General features: G+C 45.4%; 1 protein-coding gene across 2 annotated transcripts; it reads right to left on the reverse strand.

Annotated features, from left to right (window-relative positions):
- Positions 1–327: 327 nt before the first annotated feature.
- Positions 328–17,796, reverse strand: Arhgdib (Rho GDP dissociation inhibitor beta). Of its 2 annotated transcripts, none has more exons than XM_051173132.1 (6): positions 17,665–17,796; positions 10,130–10,317; positions 8,932–9,015; positions 6,275–6,351; positions 3,236–3,299; positions 328–951 (listed from the first exon to the last, which is right to left on the reverse strand). In XM_051173132.1, exons 2-6 carry the CDS (start codon positions 10,305–10,307, stop codon positions 752–754), a joined length of 603 nt encoding a protein of 200 aa, XP_051029089.1. In that variant the 5' UTR covers positions 10,308–10,317; positions 17,665–17,796; the 3' UTR covers positions 328–751. The 2 variants fall into 2 exon arrangements, with proteins under 2 accessions (XP_051029089.1, XP_051029087.1); XM_051173130.1 differs by lacking the exon at positions 17,665–17,796 and adding an exon at positions 17,527–17,619.
- Positions 17,797–18,146: the final 350 nt, after the last annotated feature.

Consider the following 18,146-nt stretch of genomic DNA (forward strand, 5'->3'; position numbering starts at 1 on the left):
AGAACCCAAGGAAGAGTTCTAAGCAGGAGCCAGAGTTTCATCTGGCCCACAAATCAAGGCTGAGATGAGAGTTCTACAGGTAGTGGGTGTACATCTCAATCTTAAACGAAGGCCCCGTAAGGAAATACCGTACAGTGAATGAAATGGAGAACGTCCACTCTCTGTATTACTGACACCCACTGACCATTGTATTGTAACAACCTGTTGGCAAGGATACGACATCCCCTGTACCGTGGATCTCACCCATGCTGCCATCCATAAGCTGACTCAGAGTGGAGCCTTCTGGTACCATATTTGTTTGAAGGAGAAAGGAAGGGAACAATGAGATTCTCAGTCACACACACAGTTATTTATTCTTTTCCAAAAGAAGAACCCCCGCTGGCAAGGAGCGTGACAGGGAATCCCATCAGTGATGGCTTGCCCATTTCCTGGCCTCCAGTACTCCAATCAGAAGAAGGGGGGGGGGTGACGCTAAATGACATGGAGAACTTTGGAACTCTGGCCCTGCTGGGGGGGGGGGAAGTTTAAAGGAACACGCAGGGTTAAAGCCTAGGGTTTAAGAGATGAGGTGAGATAAAAGACATCAATGAGGAGTGTGTGTGTGTGTGTGTGTGTGTGTGTGTGTGTGTGTGTGTGTGTGTGTGAGTAGAGCGGATCCAGCTGTGAACAGGGAGGGAGGAGGGAGAACATGATTGGCATGGCTGGGAGGATTCTTCTGGTGGGAATGTAGGGGAGGAATGGACAGATGCACTCATTCTGTCCAATCCTTCTTAATGGCCAGGTTCCATTCCCAGGTGAGGTGATCCTGCTTGTCGTCATCCGTGAAGAAGGACTTGTTGTGGTAAGTACCTCGGGCCAACATGCCTTTGGGGGCCTCCTCTACTGGAGTGAGGAACTCATATTCCTCTGGACGGGGCCCGTAGCTGCCAACCATGAACGTAGCTTTATCCACTAGGAAGAAAGGATGGTACATTAGCGTAAGACCCTGGCATAGGAACAGCATATTAAACATGGGAGAGCCCTGAGTGCAGCTTACATGGGTGGAAACCCAGAGCAACAGTGCCACACCTGGCCAAATATCAGTTTTCTCTGGGGATTTTTTTCTTATTTATTTATGTGTAACTAAGGCCGGTGCACATGATTCCACTTCCAGCACCAGGGAACAAGAGGAGGCACTTAAGAGCAGGTTTGTCTGCATGCACAGGAGACCTTGTCTCAAATTCCAGATAAACCCCTGAGGCAGATATATTAAGGCATGTTAAAAACCCAAGCTCCTTTTAAAAAAAAAATGCAATTTACTCTGCTATCCCCCATAATTGGGGCCAAGGTTCAGTAACCTGTGGATGCCAAAACTTCAGTCATTAAAAAAAAACAACCAAACAAAAATGATCAGAGTAGATTCTGATTATTAAGCCAGAATATTAGTGACTTAAACCAGTGGGGTGGAAGCCTCCTTACAGAGACATAGCAGATTGCACCATTAAAAATGGACAGACAGATGTCAGGCCTCAGTCTTGCTGGTAGTCCCAGCTCGACAGCACTTGGGCCCCCCCTCTCTGTCTGTCTGTCTCCTCCCTCTCTCTCTCTCTCCCTCTCTGTCTGTCTCGTTCTCTATATAATGGACATTAAGGACCCCTTGTCTAAAATCCCTCTAAGAATATCTTAGTTGGAGGGGTTACTGTCACATCTGGTGTTCAGACTCTGTAGCGTTTAGGAATTCAGATGCTAGCGGGGAGGGGCAATCAGCAAGTGGGCCAAAGTTTATACGTGGAGAAGTGGGACAGTGACGAGAGTCAACCGATCTTACTTTAGGAGGGCTCCTGGGTGTGGATTCAGAGCTCAGAGCAGCTGGAGTAAGAAGTTTAAATGGCAGCGAGTGGCTGTGAGGTAGGGTACAGCTGGCCTTTTCACAGCTGCACCTTGGAGGCTCAGCTGCACACAAGCTACGGGCTGCTGGCTGCAGTGAGTCAGTACAGCCTCTGGCCTCAAAGGAAATAGGAAATTGAGCTGCATTTTCCGAGACCAGGCACTAGCAAGGCTGGGCAGTGTTTCTCAGCTCCACAGTCTTCCCTGGAATTTGATAGACTGGTTTTTATGTCCTGAAGTCATATCAAATAAGAATTTCTCCCGGCTCCTTTATTGACTTGGGGGACTGGGATATGTTATCTTGGGCCCATGCCTGGTGCTGAAAGTAAAACGGGTCAGGGAGGAGTGTGGATGTGTCTGGGTTATGTTCCTGCCCAAGGGATGTCCAGAATGACAGAAGAGGGTATAGGATTCTATATTTCAATTACACTGCCTTTTCTCAGCACAAGAAAGAAATGTTTTCCTATTTCTTTGTTAAGAGATCAAACCCTACTTTGCCCCTCCTCCCAGGGTACCCCTGAGACTCACCCCAACACACTGCTGCTCTGCCCCTCCTCCCTGTGGAAGCCATGATGCTCACCCCAGCCCACAGTCCTTGGGCAGTCTTTGTCTTTCTGTCACATTTTTATATTGTAGACTGCTTATGTTTTTGAATATTTGGTGTGAGTGTGAGTGTGACACACACACACATACACACACACACACACACATACACACACACCCACACCCACACACACACACACACACACAGAGAGAGAGAGAGAGAGAGAGAGAGAGAGAGAGAGAGAGAGAGAGAGAGCAGAATAACACATAGGTGTTCTTCCCAGGTAATATCCACCTTGCTACCTTGCCTTTTTTGAAACGGGGCCTTCTCCTCAGTCTGGAACTTACCAATTAATCTATGTTGGCTACCCAGGGGTGCCCAGGGACCCTTCCCCCCCCCCCCGTCTCTGCCTTTCTAGTCTGGGGTTACAGATGCATGTCATCATACTGCTTGCTTCTGGGGGTTCTGGGGCCCCAAACTTGGGTCTTCATGTAAGAACTTTACTGACCATGCTCTCCCAATCCTTCTCTTGTGATGACTGCTTTCTGATCTTTGCTTTACTTTGTCTTGGTTACCTTCCCCATGTATGAATGAGTAAGAGCCTTGAATTTCAGAGTCTGAATGGTGAAGGTCAGTGCTTTGCCTTATCTGGACCAGGCATCCTGAATGCTGGTCTCCATGGCTACGTCTGCTCTACCTGTGTATCTTTTCCTAGAGCAGGCATGCCATGTGCCGGTACCTTTCATCCAGCTCTTGTAAGCTTAGACCCAAAGGTTGTTCAAACCTGGGGCAGAGATATCAGCGAGAAGTTTGGGACAATCTTACCTTTCATTCCAGTCCGGTACGTGTGCTGAACATACTTCAGGCCCGACACAATATCCTTGTTCACCTGTAGGTGAGAAGCCCCCACACAATTCAGATTAAAGACTCTTCCAGATTTTTTTCATTTTAATCTTTCCTGCCCATCCCATCTAGCTAAATAGATTGAGTGCTACTGTCATAACTTAGTATGTTCCTGTCAGGAACTGGAGAGGCCCAGTCATAAGAATTACTGTTGCTAGTGCAGGGTTAATCGTTGGCTATTGTAATATTTCTCCATTTAATTGCTTCTGGGTAGGGTGTTAATTAAAACATTGTCTCAATATTCTTCACCATATTTTTCCTTCTTTAGTGGCTTGGGCAATACTTTCTAGCTCTCTCTCCTAAATGCTATTAGCAAAAACACTGCCCCGTCTCAGAGAAGGTTATAAAAATACCAATGGAAAATTTTATGTAAGTCTGTGGACACCATATCCCCAGAAACGATCCACCTCGCCTATGAAAAACAAACAGGAGGAAAAAGTGGTAATGGAAAGTCAGGCCAGAGAGAGGGCTGTATGCCTGAGATCAGAATCTAGAGGTAAGGTTATGGTCACACCAAAACACCCTTTCCCATAAATAATGGATGAAGCCGTCTGGTACCCAATATGCACATTCAGGTCCTTTCACCATTGGACATTATCTAAGACACTGCAACTACCCCTGGGTGCTCCATGAAAATCCACTGGGATGGAATGGAGTTACAGGCAGCCTAGCATTTGTGTTCCATGACTCGCTGTACCTGAGCCTCAATTGGGCTGTTGTGAATTTTACACAGTGTCCATGTCTATATAAACAAGTTAAAGAGGACATTGAGTCATGAGCTGAAGGGCTTGGAGAACTTACACCAGCAGAAAAACTAAAGCACCTTCAGTAATTTTGTCAATAATTTTGTCTCTCTGTACATTTGATGGGTGCAATAGTTAAAACCAAATGACTAGGGCTGTCCTTCATTCTTCTGATGGGGAAACAGACAAACAGTGAACAATGTCATCTTTGACACTAAACTGTCCAGAGTCTGAATGGTGAACCAAAAGCATCTAGAATTTATTGGAGAGACAATGATAAAGTGAAACCCACATTTCCCAATTACTCCTACTCTCACATCCAGCTCATAGGAAAGGGAGTAATGACTGTGTCTTTCTGCAGGTCTTCAGCCTGACTCTTAGGCCTAGCGGGCCATGTATCCAGTTCAGGTGGGAAGAGGCCAAACAGGGAAAGGCAGGAACGAGAATCCCAAATAAGGCATTTGCTGCATGAGCAGTGCTCCACAGAGGAACCACTTCGTACAAACACATTTGGGGCAGAAAAAAAGATGAATATTTGCATAATATCTTCTTCTGCCCACACCTCCTCTCCACTGGATCTCCCAATCCCCCAAGCAAGAAGTTTTGGTGACAGGAATGTCACTGAAGGTTGCGGAAGTCATATACTTCATGTCCTTAAGAGGCAGAGTGTGGGAGTGGGGACCCAAAGACTCACCCTAGGCCAGGGTTCTAGGGTGTTGTCAACTTCAGAGCAAGTAAAAGAACATGGAGAGAAACAGAACCCTAGAGGGCTGTAGGTAACTGGTATGGTAAATGCAGTTCCATTGAATGTTTGCCATGAAACGTCAGTAAAGATTTAAATTGCTTTTTAATTACTCTTTACTGTGAGCTTGGTTCCTTCTACCTGTAACTGGGACAAGCTAAGGCTGATTCACCTTTACTTGGGTTACAGATAGAGGAGTGGTCCTAATCTTGATGGAGACCACGTCAAACCACACAAGTGGATTGGACTTGAAGGTCCCTCTGTGCCTTGACACACAACTCTGACAGCTCTAGGCTCGCCTATGTTCACTGACCTTCCTTCATCTTCTTATTCAGTCTAAGTCTACTGGTTGAATTTCCTTTGTGAACCCAATTTTTCCAAACTGACAGCACAGTAGCTCAAATGATTAAATACCGGACGGATGGGACGCTGTCCTATGAGCTTTAGGTATGAGGCTTTCCCAGTAACCCAGGGGTTCTAGCAACAACCAGAATGGCAGGAAGCAATGTCATCCATAGTTCAAGTGATGGTTGTGTAGGTGACAACAGATATTTACAGGATGACAAGACTTCAGACATTTTAGCATGTGGTAGAGAGTGGCTGTCTAGCCACCCTGAATCATATCCTACACCCAGGAGAGAGGTGGGCCCCGTGTGCAAACAGAGAGCAGATGGCATCTCCCCTGCTGGAGCCCTGGGAAACACAACTGAGTGGGGATGAGTGGCAGCCAAAGCCAACAAACCCTGAAACGCAAAAACAGTGCGCCTCTCACTTGTTTGCTTTCACAGCCCAGGTTATTTTTCTGGAACAAACTGTAGTTACTCACTGGGATGTATGTCTACTCATGAGCGGTGAGCTTACTCCTTACTGAGTTTTGCTAGATTATCTGCTCATATGCTTCGCAAATGCCACCGAGATTCCCAGCCACTCTAGAGACCATGGCTCCTGGATCTGGATGTTAACTGAGCAGGAGTATCCGCTTTTCCTTCTCATTGAATCATTTCTTTGTAATATATATCCATACAGACCTACCATTTACAAAGCCGTGTGAAATAGTGGAAGGAAGGAAGGAAGGGACACACAATTTTAGCCTGGCCTGGGTTGCTCGGGTTGTGTAAGAAGGAAATGGCACAATACTCGGTATTGTGTGCCTAGTGTCCGGGTTTCTGAGAGACTGTGATATGGACGGTGATGCTGAGCATCCTGGCTGGAGAAAGGTTCGGGAAGCAAGGGTGCATCTCCCCCTGGAAGAGCTCAGCAAACATAGGGTGCATCTCCCCCTGGAAGAGCTCAGCAAACATAGGGTGCATCTCCCCCTGGAAGAGCTCAGCAAACAGGTTGTTTCAGGCCCGAGCTGGGGAAGGGAGGACAGCAACAGCCAGCACCGAAACCAATAGTGGCCACCACAGCGTATGAACACAATCTTGCAAGAAATGGGTCATAGCCCAGTTAAGAGCACATGTAGGAGATACTTACTTTAAAGTTAATTTTGACCCTATATTCAATACCTTCCTTTAGCACAAATGTGTCCTTTTTGAGGGCTTCGAGGTCACCTGGAGAAGAACATTTAGAAAGTTAACATCCCCAGGGGCTGCTAAATAAAGAATGAAATCCAAGGCTCAAAGCCTTCTGCTGGGCTGCCCAATTCATAAGGATCTTAATTCAGAGAGCATGTGGGATTAGTGTTCACACACGCACACACACACACACACACACACACACACACACACACGTCCCTATACTGCCTGCAATCTTATAGTTCAGTTATTTAAAAACACAAAAACAAAACAGTTATACAGTAAAGGGTTTTCCTACCAGTTTGATGTCAATGCCCAAAAATATACAAACTTTATCTCTTTTTCCCCATAGCTCCTAATTAGTCCCAATGGAGATAAATATTTTTTTTATTATTTATTATTGTCAGTAACAAAAGAAGTCACTCAACCGACCATGACCACCCTAGAGGAAAGTGAGTTAATATTCTTTCTGTTGAAAACTTAACATCCATAGTCAAGATGTGATGGTGTGTCTCAAAGAAATATGAGAAAAAATATACAAAAGCATGAGCTATTGGCTTTCATAAAATTGATAAGCTTTCAATAGATTTTCCCTCCATCAATTCATATAACTGATATTATTATTACCAATTACTAACTAGTAATGTATGGCATATTCTAGCTTTAAAAACTGCTTTTAATTTTTATAATTATGTTGTTGATATTTTTTAAATTTAAATATGAAACAAGCTTGTTTTACATGCAGATCCCTATCCCCCCACCCTCCCCTCCTCCCCGTCCCCCCCCCCCCCGCAACTCCCTTGCCAATTTTTATAATTATTTAAATAGGTTATCACTTTGAACTTACTGAACCTGCATTTCCAATGTCATATCACATTGTTTTCCTTAAGGAAGACCATTTCAATTGTAATAGCTTTAGGGTCCACAGTCCTGAGAGCTGCCTTTAAATCCTGGGCCCTGCTTAGGGAGGGTGTGATGCTTTTATTCATTCCTCCATACTCTCCTGTATAGTTCAGTTGTGTGTGCATGTGAATGTATGTGTATGTACATGTGTGCATGTGTGTCTCTCTGTGTGACTATGTATGTCTCTCTCTCTCTCTGTGTGTGTTTCACACAGCTTTGGGTTAAGTATTTTACTTCACAAACACTATTACATGGCTTTATCTCAGGAGCTTCCCTAGACAGAAAACAAAATTCAGGTTTTCAAAGACCAAGCTTCTGTTCAGGGTTCTCATCCCTTCTAGACATTTCTGCAGCACTGTCAGTTGTACCTGGCCACATGACAGGGGGCTGAGTCAGGTGAGAGAGAGAAGCTGAACCGTGGGGCTGTGTGTGTGTGTGTGTGTGGGATCTGCTCTACTGATGTCAGTTCAACAGGAAGCCTGTCTTCTCAGGCCCTGATTTCCTCCCTCTGACAGAAAAGACCATATAAGGCAAAGTGCACATATCCTCTGAGAGGGAAGTTCCTGCCACTAAACTCGCAGCCCTAGAGTTGTGCTTTTCTCTGCTTCATTGAAGTTTGGAATTTGGCAGCTGATTTCCCCCTGCAGACCTACCTTCGATGCCTCTGATTTCCTGACCCCTTTCTCACCCTACTTTCCTGTGAAGCCCACCTCTCTTTCTAGGACCATCTCCCCCCAGGCCTGCCTAAGGAAAGTACTTGGTTGTTAGTCACAAAAGGTGACATAAATACTATGTCTCTGTAGGAGAAATTGCTGATGGCATGGAACTTTAAGGGTTGAGTATGGTGAGCAGGGGAGTACCTATCATTACTCAGGAGGGCTTGGGGGTGCTCGCCCTCCTCAGCTAAGGCCATAGCTGGGAGAGGGTTAGAGCTTTTGCTGGTGTTCAGACCGTATAAATATTGTAAGTCTGGAAGTGCCCAGTGTGGGTCAAGATCTCCATCTGCAGTCTTTCCTATAAGAACAACTGTTTCTACTTCCATGGGGAAACACAGAACTGACAGAACTATCATACAAGCAAACATATCCAAAGTGTGTAATTGGACGCTGGGGAGGTGGCTCAGGAGGCGTCACGCTAGCATGAGGACCTGAGTTGGACCTCCTGAATGTTAAACAGATTTTCAGAACTGAATAATTCATCCCTCCAAATAAATAAAGCTGGGCATGGTAGCTCTGGAATGATGGAGACTTGTAGATCTCTTTCCCGGGGTTCATAGGCCAGACAGACTAGCCCAAGTGAGAGACCGTGAAGAATGACACCTGAGGTTAACTTCTGGCCTTCACATGCACATACACACATGTACTCTTCACATGTATGTGAATTTGGAATCATAATAGTATGCAAATATACACATGCATGTACACAATGCACTCTTCACATGTACGTGAATTTGGAATCATAATAGTGTACAAATATACACATGCATGTACACACATGTATAACTCTCAGCTGTTCCATCCCATTGAGTCTGGAGCTGGACTTTTATGTAAACACAGGAAGCAGTGGACACTCAGGGTGCATTGGTTTGTAGACCGATCCCAGCATATACACCCCTAAGGGCCACCGTAGTGATTTTCTCCAGTGGGGACAGGGACAAAGACCAAGTTTTCCCTGTGACATCTTAGACCCCTCTGAACAATAGTGTTCACTTACCAGTAAGATCCATGGTGATTGGCCCTGGTGCACTGTCACAAACAAGGCTAAGCCGGGTAACAGTCACATTAGGGACCGTTGGGTCTGCAGGGTTAAAGAGAAAATGTCAGTATAGGGAAAGGGCACGTGTACGGTGTGTGTGTGTGTGTGTGTGTGTGTGTGTGTGTGTGTGTGTGTGTGTGTGTGTCTGTCTGTTTGTCTTTCAAATTGTGGATGAGGGAAGAGAATATAAGGAGATAATGACTTCTCTATGTGGAGTAGCAATAGAAATTATGGCAAATAGATTTACTATGCTTGGTATTGATCCCTATAGAAATGGCAGAATTGTGATTTTTCTAATTCAGGAATTTGCAGACTGTGCCGGATACTTTTATGTCAAGTCGACATGAGTGACCATCACTTGAGAAAGTGCCCTCACTAGACTGGCATATGGGCAACCCCATGGGTTGTCTTGACTGATAACTGTGGTGGGAGGGCCTAACTCGTTATGAATAGTGTTTCCCCTGGGCTGGTGGTCCTGAGTGCTATAAGAAGGCAGGCTGAACAAGCCATGGAGAGCAAGCCTGTAAGCAGCATCCTTCCATGATTTCTGCATCAGCTCCTGCCTCCAGGTTCTTGCCCTGCGTTCCTGGCCTGATTCCCTTCAGTGATAGACTGTGATTGTAGAAGCATAAACCAAATAAACCCTTTTATCCCAAGTTGCTAACTAAGACACAGACTCACCTTAATTATAAGTCTCAAATATTGAGACATTGTCTATTAGGCTTTGTCACCATGTCTGGTTCTGTGTGTGTGTGTGTGTGTGTGTGTGTGTGTGTGTGTGCGCGCGCGCGTGTGCATGCGTGCATCAAACAGACACACACAAACACACAGAAAAAGAGAAAGAGGAATAATAGTTAAGAAACACCCAAGAAAGAGAAAAAAAATCCTTGAGGACTGACGGAGTCCAGATTACAGTGTAGCTGTGGTCTGAAATTCTAGGTCCTCCCTGTGGGAAACTTTGGTCTGTCTCACCTCCAACTCTCACACAGTCTCCAAGGAAGATTTAATTATACGGCCACGACCGTAGGCAGCGTGCATCAATAGCGACTCACCCACCTAACCATGTAGCCCTTTGCTCCTGGCTGTGGGTGACAGCTGTGTGTGTCTCCCCGGAGGCCTTCTTCTGAGCCCCGCCCCGTCCCCAGTCCCCACACACCTGCTATCACAGGAGCGTCTCCCAGCAGGGTTTTCTTGTACTTGGTTAGACTCTCATCATCTTTATCCATCTCCTGCAGCTCCTTAAGGGACTTCTGAGGGGGTGGCTTGTAGTTGAGCTTGCTGTCCAGGTCATCGTCCCCCTCCTCCAGTTGTGGCTGAGCATCCTTCTCAGTCATCTTGATTTCTCTTTATTCAGAGAGAGAATGATGGTCTGTTAGCCGGTTGGGTTGCTATTGGAGCCACCTGTGTCTTACTGAACATCTGTTCTCGTCGGTGACCTTCAAATTGTTCCTCAACACATTCCATGAAATATATAATCTTCCCAGCCATTTCTCTGACTTGTCTGGATCTTTCTTTTTAGAAACAGAACTACAGGAGCCAGTAACTCATGTGTGAGCAGCACACAGTGGAGAAACATAACAGACAGTCCCAGGGACCAAGTGTTCTAGCTTTGCCCCATTGCTGTCCCCAGTGTGCAGGCTGAGTTATGGTGACACACACACAGGGAGAGCATGTGTGGTCAAATGCTTGGTTTCTTCCCATCAACTCCCCCGGGAAACACAGACCTCTGACACCTGCCTGGGATACATGAATGGGCCGCACCACACACTGCTTATCATGGCATGAGGGCAGACTCTGGGTCCTAGGTTTATCCGAGTCCCCATCCACACTCCACAACACTTGTGCAGCTCTGCGTTTTACAGTTTTTATTGATTGATTGGTTTCACTCTGTATCTTGTGTTCTTTTGTCATGCCACGAGGCAGCAAAGGGCTCAAATTCCTCCAGGCAAACTCGGACGTGCAGATTTGTTATCGCAGGCCTTCTATTAACCTTCCCTTTTCTTTGGGTCTGTGCAGTAATCTATATTTCTAGTGACCTTATGCTCTCCATACACTTTGGGTTAGCTATGAGTGTGGCCTAATAGAAAACTATAAACTTACTTAAGAGGTTGGTTCCCCCCCCCCAAAAAAAAAATCAACTTATGGCATGACTCTTGAGCATGAAGTTTATTAGTGAAAACATTGTAGATGAGTGCCAAAAGGTTGGACACATCTACAAGGTCTCCTCTGGGTAGACTGTGGAACATTCCTTCTCTAATCATCATCTACATGGGTAAACAAAGACATCATCATCTACTTGAGTTGTATAAACACAATTGAGGAGGATATAGTAAGATTATCCTTGTGTGAGTGTTGATGAGCATCCATAGAAACGGATTTTCAGAGCCCAAAACTTAAGAGGTAAACTAGTCCAACTTGTCCCTGAACCATTGGGAAAAATGAGACCTGATGGTTAAGAGACTCATTCCTAGTCACACAGTGCTGAACTTGATAGTGTGGCTGGAGGTAATGGCAGATGCTGCCTGGGAGATGCCTGGGCCAGGATGGCAAACTTCTCACCTCCTCTTGCCCATAGGCACAGCCTTCATTTCTCATACTTACACACCTGGAAGACATTATCTGTCACATCTTATTTATAGTGACACTGCGAACCTCTGAGAATTCTCTGGGGATGAAGAAATGTCTACCCCAATTTGATCTGTGTTTCAGTGTTACTTATGCAATATAAAGGAAAGTAATTCAGAAATGAAGACTAACAAAATCAAATTTAATGGAACAAAAGAGAAATGGCAGGGTGTGTGGAGAGGGGACGAAGGAAAGGTTGAAATGGAGGAAGGGATTCATCTTCCAGCAAAACATCATACCAAACACCCAAGCCCTGAGAGGCTCCAAAAGCCACATTGTAATGCATGGGTCCATTTCCTACACAGAAAGGAAGCATGTAGGCTGGTTGCTATGATAACCTTGTCTCACTTAAATCACCAGCATCACCCAAAGCCAAGACTCCAGAGACCAACAGTGAAGACTCCAGAGATCAGCAGTGAAAGCATAATGAATAATCTAGCCCATATTCCAAACAACATTCAGGGAAAAACTAGAATGAACTTGTAGGAAAAGCAAGGAAGGATGTAGTGGGTGGATCTTGTCATTTGGGGTATTTAAGGACAACCTCTAAGGGGCAGATGACGAGCAAGCCGGATAAGTCATATCAGAAGAAGCTGATTATCATCTGGTGGTCATAACGGCTTAACTGATGAGTGTGGTGGAGAGCCCACAACCAACTGGACAGAGCAGCAGGCTCTTTACAAGGTCAAGTGTGGTCCAGTTCACAGGAGTGGAATATTCACTGTTCTGATAGTTCCCCATTGAAAGCCTGACTGTTCGATGGCGACATTGCACCCATTCATCAGTTCGAGATGATCTCATTAGCTTGCAAGAATTGTGATCCTTCATCTTTAGGAGCAAGAGAAAGAGGGGAGGAGAGGGCGAGGGGGAGAGGGGGGAGGAGAGGGGGAACGGGAGGGAGAGAAAGAGAGAGGCTGACATAAGACTTGCAAACTTCTGTGTGACCATTGCCAAACCAATTTTTCCATCATCTGGGTTTCATCTTGTTATTAAATCTGATATAATTTAAGTTTTCATAATTCATTGCAAACATAAATATTTCATAAAACAGACAACTTTTTGAAGACGTTGAAGAGTGGAGGACAATGTGCAATGTCTGGAATTGGTACAATAAAAAGCAGGAGCTCCAGGGCCATATTACAATAATTTGACGTAATTAGAGTACAAGAAAGATACGAGACCAGATGATCCAAAGTTGCTCACTGTGGAAAGAGGATTATTACAGTAGTAAACACGAGATAACTGGAAAGGCAACTCCCAGCCAAAGCCTTTAAGCAGAAAGGAGGCTTGCCTTGAGCTGCTACTGTTTGCAAAGCCCTTTGCCTCAGAGCACACTGACATTTATTATGCTGGTCAGAGCCAGGAGGGAACTGAAATTGATAACCAGTCACACTCAAAGGACCTTGCTGGGTTGACTGGTGGTCCTTCATCTTTTGGGAGATGACAGAACTCTTAAAAATCTGATACACGGGCTGGAGATGATTCAGGGGTTAAGAGCACTGGCTGCTCTTCCAGAAGACCTGGTTTTGATTCCCAGCACCCAGGCAGCTCACTCACAACCATCCCTAACTCTGGTTCTGGAAGATAAATCACCTTCTTCTTGCTTCTGGGGTCCACACACAAATACGCATGCAAAACATCCATACACATAAAAATAAAAATAAGCAACTCATTAAAGAGATGACAGACGTCATGGTCTTTAGTCCAAAGAGGAAAAGAGGAGGCCTGATTCTTTATTCTTTTAATGCGTAGATTCATGGATCTAAAGCCATTCACAATCTTTGTCATGGTCTAAGAGTTCCGGGTTGGAAACTTGACCTTGAACCTGTAACTTCCGGATGAATGAAGCACAGCTAATCACTGCAGAGGAAGCTCTCTTCCCCCGGAGGTCCTGCTGGATCCTTGAGATTGAACCTCAAAGTCAAGACTGTTCCTATTCACCCCAAATGTTGGCTATACAGAACCAGAGGATGTCAGGAGATATCCATGTCTAATGGGCGTGCACATGTGGCTTGTGGTTAGATCCATGCATGGGGTGTTTATCTTTACTGAATAAACAGCCTCATCACACATTGGTTCTGGCTCCCCCAAAGTCAACTCTTGGGCACATGCTTCATCGTTGAGGACCCTGCTTTCCTTATGTTGAGAGATGGGGAACTAGGGCACATGGTCTCTAGATGTCTACTGTCCCCAGCCTTTCTCTGCAAGTAACTCCCTGCCTGCAGTTGTGTGAGGGCTACCTTACCTCATCCGTGAATATCACTGAATTACTTAAATTTCATACGACTTTCCCAGAGGTGCTACATTTTACATGTTATCCAGCTTACTTTTTTTCCTCCATTGTAAATCATTTTTCTTTACCTAAATCCCATTTTATCACAAAGACCTGTCATAAAAAAAAAAAAAACCAGCTGTCAATAATCACTGAATGGTTCTGAGTCAAAACTTAGCAATTACATGCTTGGTGCAGCCCATGAATTACTGAAAGCGATCGCCAGGCATTGTGAGGGAGCTACATGTTTCACAAACAGAAAAAAGACAGGAGAAAATAGGAAATACAATTTAACCACAGGCCAGCACACACAGGCCTAGCTACTAATACAGCTTCATATGAGTTGCTGGTCATAAGAGAAATTAGATTCTGTGTTTGCAGGGAAATAAATCCTGTGCCTGGTTAATTTGGCAAAATGACCTTCATGTTCGATAAAGCATGGGCCTTGAGGAAGGTGGGCCAGCTCAAAGCCTGGCTCTGCACCCAACTTCATAGAGGAACTAAGTAAGCCTTTATTTAACAGCTCCCAGTGCTACAGGAAAACAGATCCTCGTGGCGTGGAAGGGTTGAAGAAACCGTGAACTGCACTGGCCTGTAGATGCTCAATAAATACGAATTCCTTTCCTTGACTCCCTTCCTGGCCCTGACACTATGTGCTTTGTGGTAACTGCCTAAGTGCACGATGCTTCCGCTGGGTACAAACTGATCATGTTCAGCCCTTCCTCCTCAATCTGTAGTCTGTTTTTCCGAGGAGTAAGGAAGAGGGACCTGAAGTTGAGGGACTTCTGAGGATTATCTATTATTATATTAATTATATTATTATAATAACTATACTATTTATATTTATTATTATGTTAATATGATGATAACTAATTTTTTAAAAATACCTCACATTAACAACTTAATCTCAGGTTTTATTTATTGAACCTTTGCCTGACTGGAGCCATGTTCACTCGGAATGATAAGATGAGTCAATGGCTATAGGTCAGTGGATAGAGAAACTCCTCCAGCGCTGAAGCCAAATGCAGGGGATATTTAACTAGGTTGAAAGGCTGGGTCGGCCATAGTGTTACCCTGTACATCTGAGTCACTACAAAGAAAAGTGGCCACTAGAAAAAGGGAGAGGTGTGAGTGGGGTGGGGTGGAAACGGGATTTTCCCAGGTAGGGCCCAGAGCAGATCGCTGGGTTCCCTCTGAAAACTGCAGGCCTCACATCTAATCAAGGCTCTGAAGACTTTGATGCTACTACCTGGTCTCAGGAGACACCAGCTTATTTTCCAGGATATATACAAGGCCTCTTGGTTGCTTCTGGAATAACCCCCACTCCTTTAGTATTTCTAGCCACATAAAACATTTGGCCATCGAAAGGTCATTTTCTACCAAGTCAGCTGTATGGGCATTCCAAACTCTAAAACTGGATGAGAAGATCCAAGCTGGAGACTGAGAGGGATCCATCTCATATGATGCCATGAAGGATGTTATCTTTCCAGAAGGGGATGAGGTTCTAGAAACAGAATTCTCTGTCTCTCTATTTTACCTCTTTATTTTAAAAATCACCCCTACATTTTTTTTTTTTTTTTTTTGGACAGGGTCTCATATGTACCCTGCCAGACCTGGAACTCACAGAGAAACTCCTGCCTCTGCTTCTGAAATGCTAGGACTAAAGGTGTGGACCACAACTGCCCCAGAAACAGAATTTCACCTTTGCCTTGCTGAGAGAGCAGCCTATTATTTCCTGCCTCTGCATTCCTATCATGCTCTTCCCAGTGCTGGAGATAAGACTAAGAATTAGGATGCTTCTCCAACTGCCCATCATATGACACTGTTCTTTTACAAACAATCCACAAAGACAGCTGTGCTCTGGAAGTCATGACTGGGAAAAAAAACTAGACTTGAGTAACACAACACATTCACCAAGGTTTTAAGTGCATGGAATGTAGGAGGTCAAAGACAGTTTCACGACCAATCGAACTTAGGTTATCAGGTCCCTGAAGAGTATATGAAACTCCAACTCACCATCCACCAACAAACACAGTCCACAACAGAGCAGGAAGGCTGACCTGCAAGCACCCCCTAAACACACACACACCCTGGGCACCCCATGTGCGAGCAGAGAAAACTTCTTCCATGGACATTTTCTAAGGCTCTCAGTTCTTTATTGTACCAGCAACACAACTTCAGTCAAAACATGGAATACTTGTGGGTCTTATAATCTTCTCCATTCTCTCAGTACCAAGCTTGGCACACAGAAGGCTCCGAGCCAATGCTGGCTGTCTTCTCTCTGCTTAATTTTCACCCCACAGGGCTTGTCCCTTCCTGCTAGCTGAAGTTTGTCACATATTATACTCCCATAAATTCCCCTCAGAATAAACAACTCTTGTTGTTCCGAGCTTCCAGTGAAAACAGAACCGTGAGACTGCTCAAAGCATGCCTCCCTAGGGACTGACCCATGCTCCTCAAAAATGGCGAAGGACCAAATTCTAAGGGCTGGAAGATGCATGTGAGGTTCCTCACTGGCTGCGTCGTCCTATCAGAACCCCACAGGTCTCACAAAAGGATCAGCTGATTTTGTCACTAAGCTTGTGCTACATTTGAAACTGCCGGGGATACACTCTTAGAAATGACAAAAAATGAATGACACCCACTGGTGACAAATCCCCAGCCAGCAGCCGGTCACCATTGACCTCTTCTCCAGTTCTCCTGTGAGTATGCAATGAGCCAACCCTGACTTCAGAAGGCTCTAGGTGTCTTTATGAAGGGAAGGGGAGGGGGGGCTTCCTGTGAGGGTAGTCTGCCTCGCTCACTGGCGGTGAGAAACTGCTCAGACCCATGTCACATCTTATCCTAGCTAGGGACCTTAGGACAGGCTGCCTGGAAAGTGACCAAGAGAGGAAAGCATGTCAAGGCAAGTCTAAAGCACTTCTAATGAGGTCAAGGTTCAGACCATGACAGCTCAAAAGCCCACTGACCTTGTTCATAGTTGAGTCCACTTAGCTTCTCCTAGCCTCCCTTTCTAAGGCCCCTCTCTGCCTTTTCCGGGTTTGCTTTGGGGCTCTCTGATGTGAAGGGCTGTTTTGTTTTGTGTAGTAACAGTGACTATCTTACTGCCCATCCCTCTGCAGGAATGCAATCCTCCTCTTTGCCCATGCCTTAGTACTTGACAGCTCAGAACCATTTTTACCCCCTTTTTAAACATTGGCTTTAAAGTGCGCTCAAAAACAGGAAACCGCACCACCCCACCCCAGCACAACCCAACATCCACCAACACAGTCCAGATCAGCGCAGAGGTACAGTTTTTCTGTTTCTGAGCTTGGCCCAATTCCAGCTTCTGCCAATCAAGGAAACCGCCCAGTGTGCCCCCCCCCCCTTCCCACTCCAGGTATTCCCAGAGCCCTTATCTAGAACATTCTGGCAGCTGGGTACTCAGCCCGACCTCCTCCAGCTTGTCTACCATTCCCAGCCCTGACTTCCCCTTTTGTGCTCCAGTGATCTCTTTGGCACTTTCTTATCACAAAGTTGGCTTTAAAGAACCACCCTTCTTAAAAACAGCAAGAGCACCTCAGCTGCAGGGACCGTGGTGTGGTTCTGAGATTTCCTGCACAGTTCTGCGCCCACCTGCAGCCCCCACCCCCAACCCCCTCAGGCTTTCAACTTACATGCAGGGCTTCACGACAGTCTCTGCCGGCTACCTCTGCCTCTCAACTCTGACTTCTGAGTACTGGCAGTTAGAACAGGAAGGAAGTTAGTGAGAGGAGAGAGAGAGAGAGAGAGGAAAAAAAATGTTTTAAACCTACTTGAAGAGGAAACCCTGGGCTGTCTCAAATCCTGTTCCTTTGCACTGCCTATCTGCCGATCAGCCAGCTCTTGAACAGCATTCTTGACAATTAATGACACATGCGGAGCAAGCCAGCCCATGTGACATGAGATGCATGAGTGTACATGCCGGGGATGGTCTCCACAGCCATGCATGTTGTGAATAGGTGTGTGTGTGCGCGCGTGCGAGTCTAAGAGTCTAAGAGCCATTATCTCGCCGGGAGGCTTGGGGCCCCCAAACAGTAGTAACAATGTGTGTAGGGCTGTAGTGGGCACTGCTCACTTCTGTTTCTATAAGGCCCCTGCCGGCTTCCTTTCTTTCCTTTTTTTTTTTTTTTTTTTTTTTTCTTTCCTTGTAAGACATTTTGCTGGTAGGAAATGCAGAGTAGAGTAGAAATTCTGAATGTTAAATGTATATACTTGGTGCTAAATTGAAATAATTTGGTTTAGACAGATTTTTAGA

This window comes from Phodopus roborovskii, unplaced genomic scaffold (assembly GCF_943737965.1).
Source record: "Phodopus roborovskii unplaced genomic scaffold, PHOROB, whole genome shotgun sequence".
NCBI lineage: Eukaryota > Metazoa > Chordata > Mammalia > Rodentia > Cricetidae > Phodopus > Phodopus roborovskii.

Bases quoted from the DNA above. Each gene is read 5' to 3' on its own strand.
- Arhgdib (XM_051173132.1), bottom strand. From the start codon at position 10,307: ATGACTGAGAAGGATGCTCAGCCACAACTGGAGGAGGGGGACGATGAC. The intron at 3,300-6,274 runs GTAAGTATCTCC...TCTCACCTACAG, and splicing joins GGGTCAAAATTAACTTTAAA to GTGAACAAGGATATTGTGTC. The intron at 952-3,235 runs GTAAGATTGTCC...CTTTCTTCCTAG, and splicing joins GTACCGGACTGGAATGAAAG to TGGATAAAGCTACGTTCATG.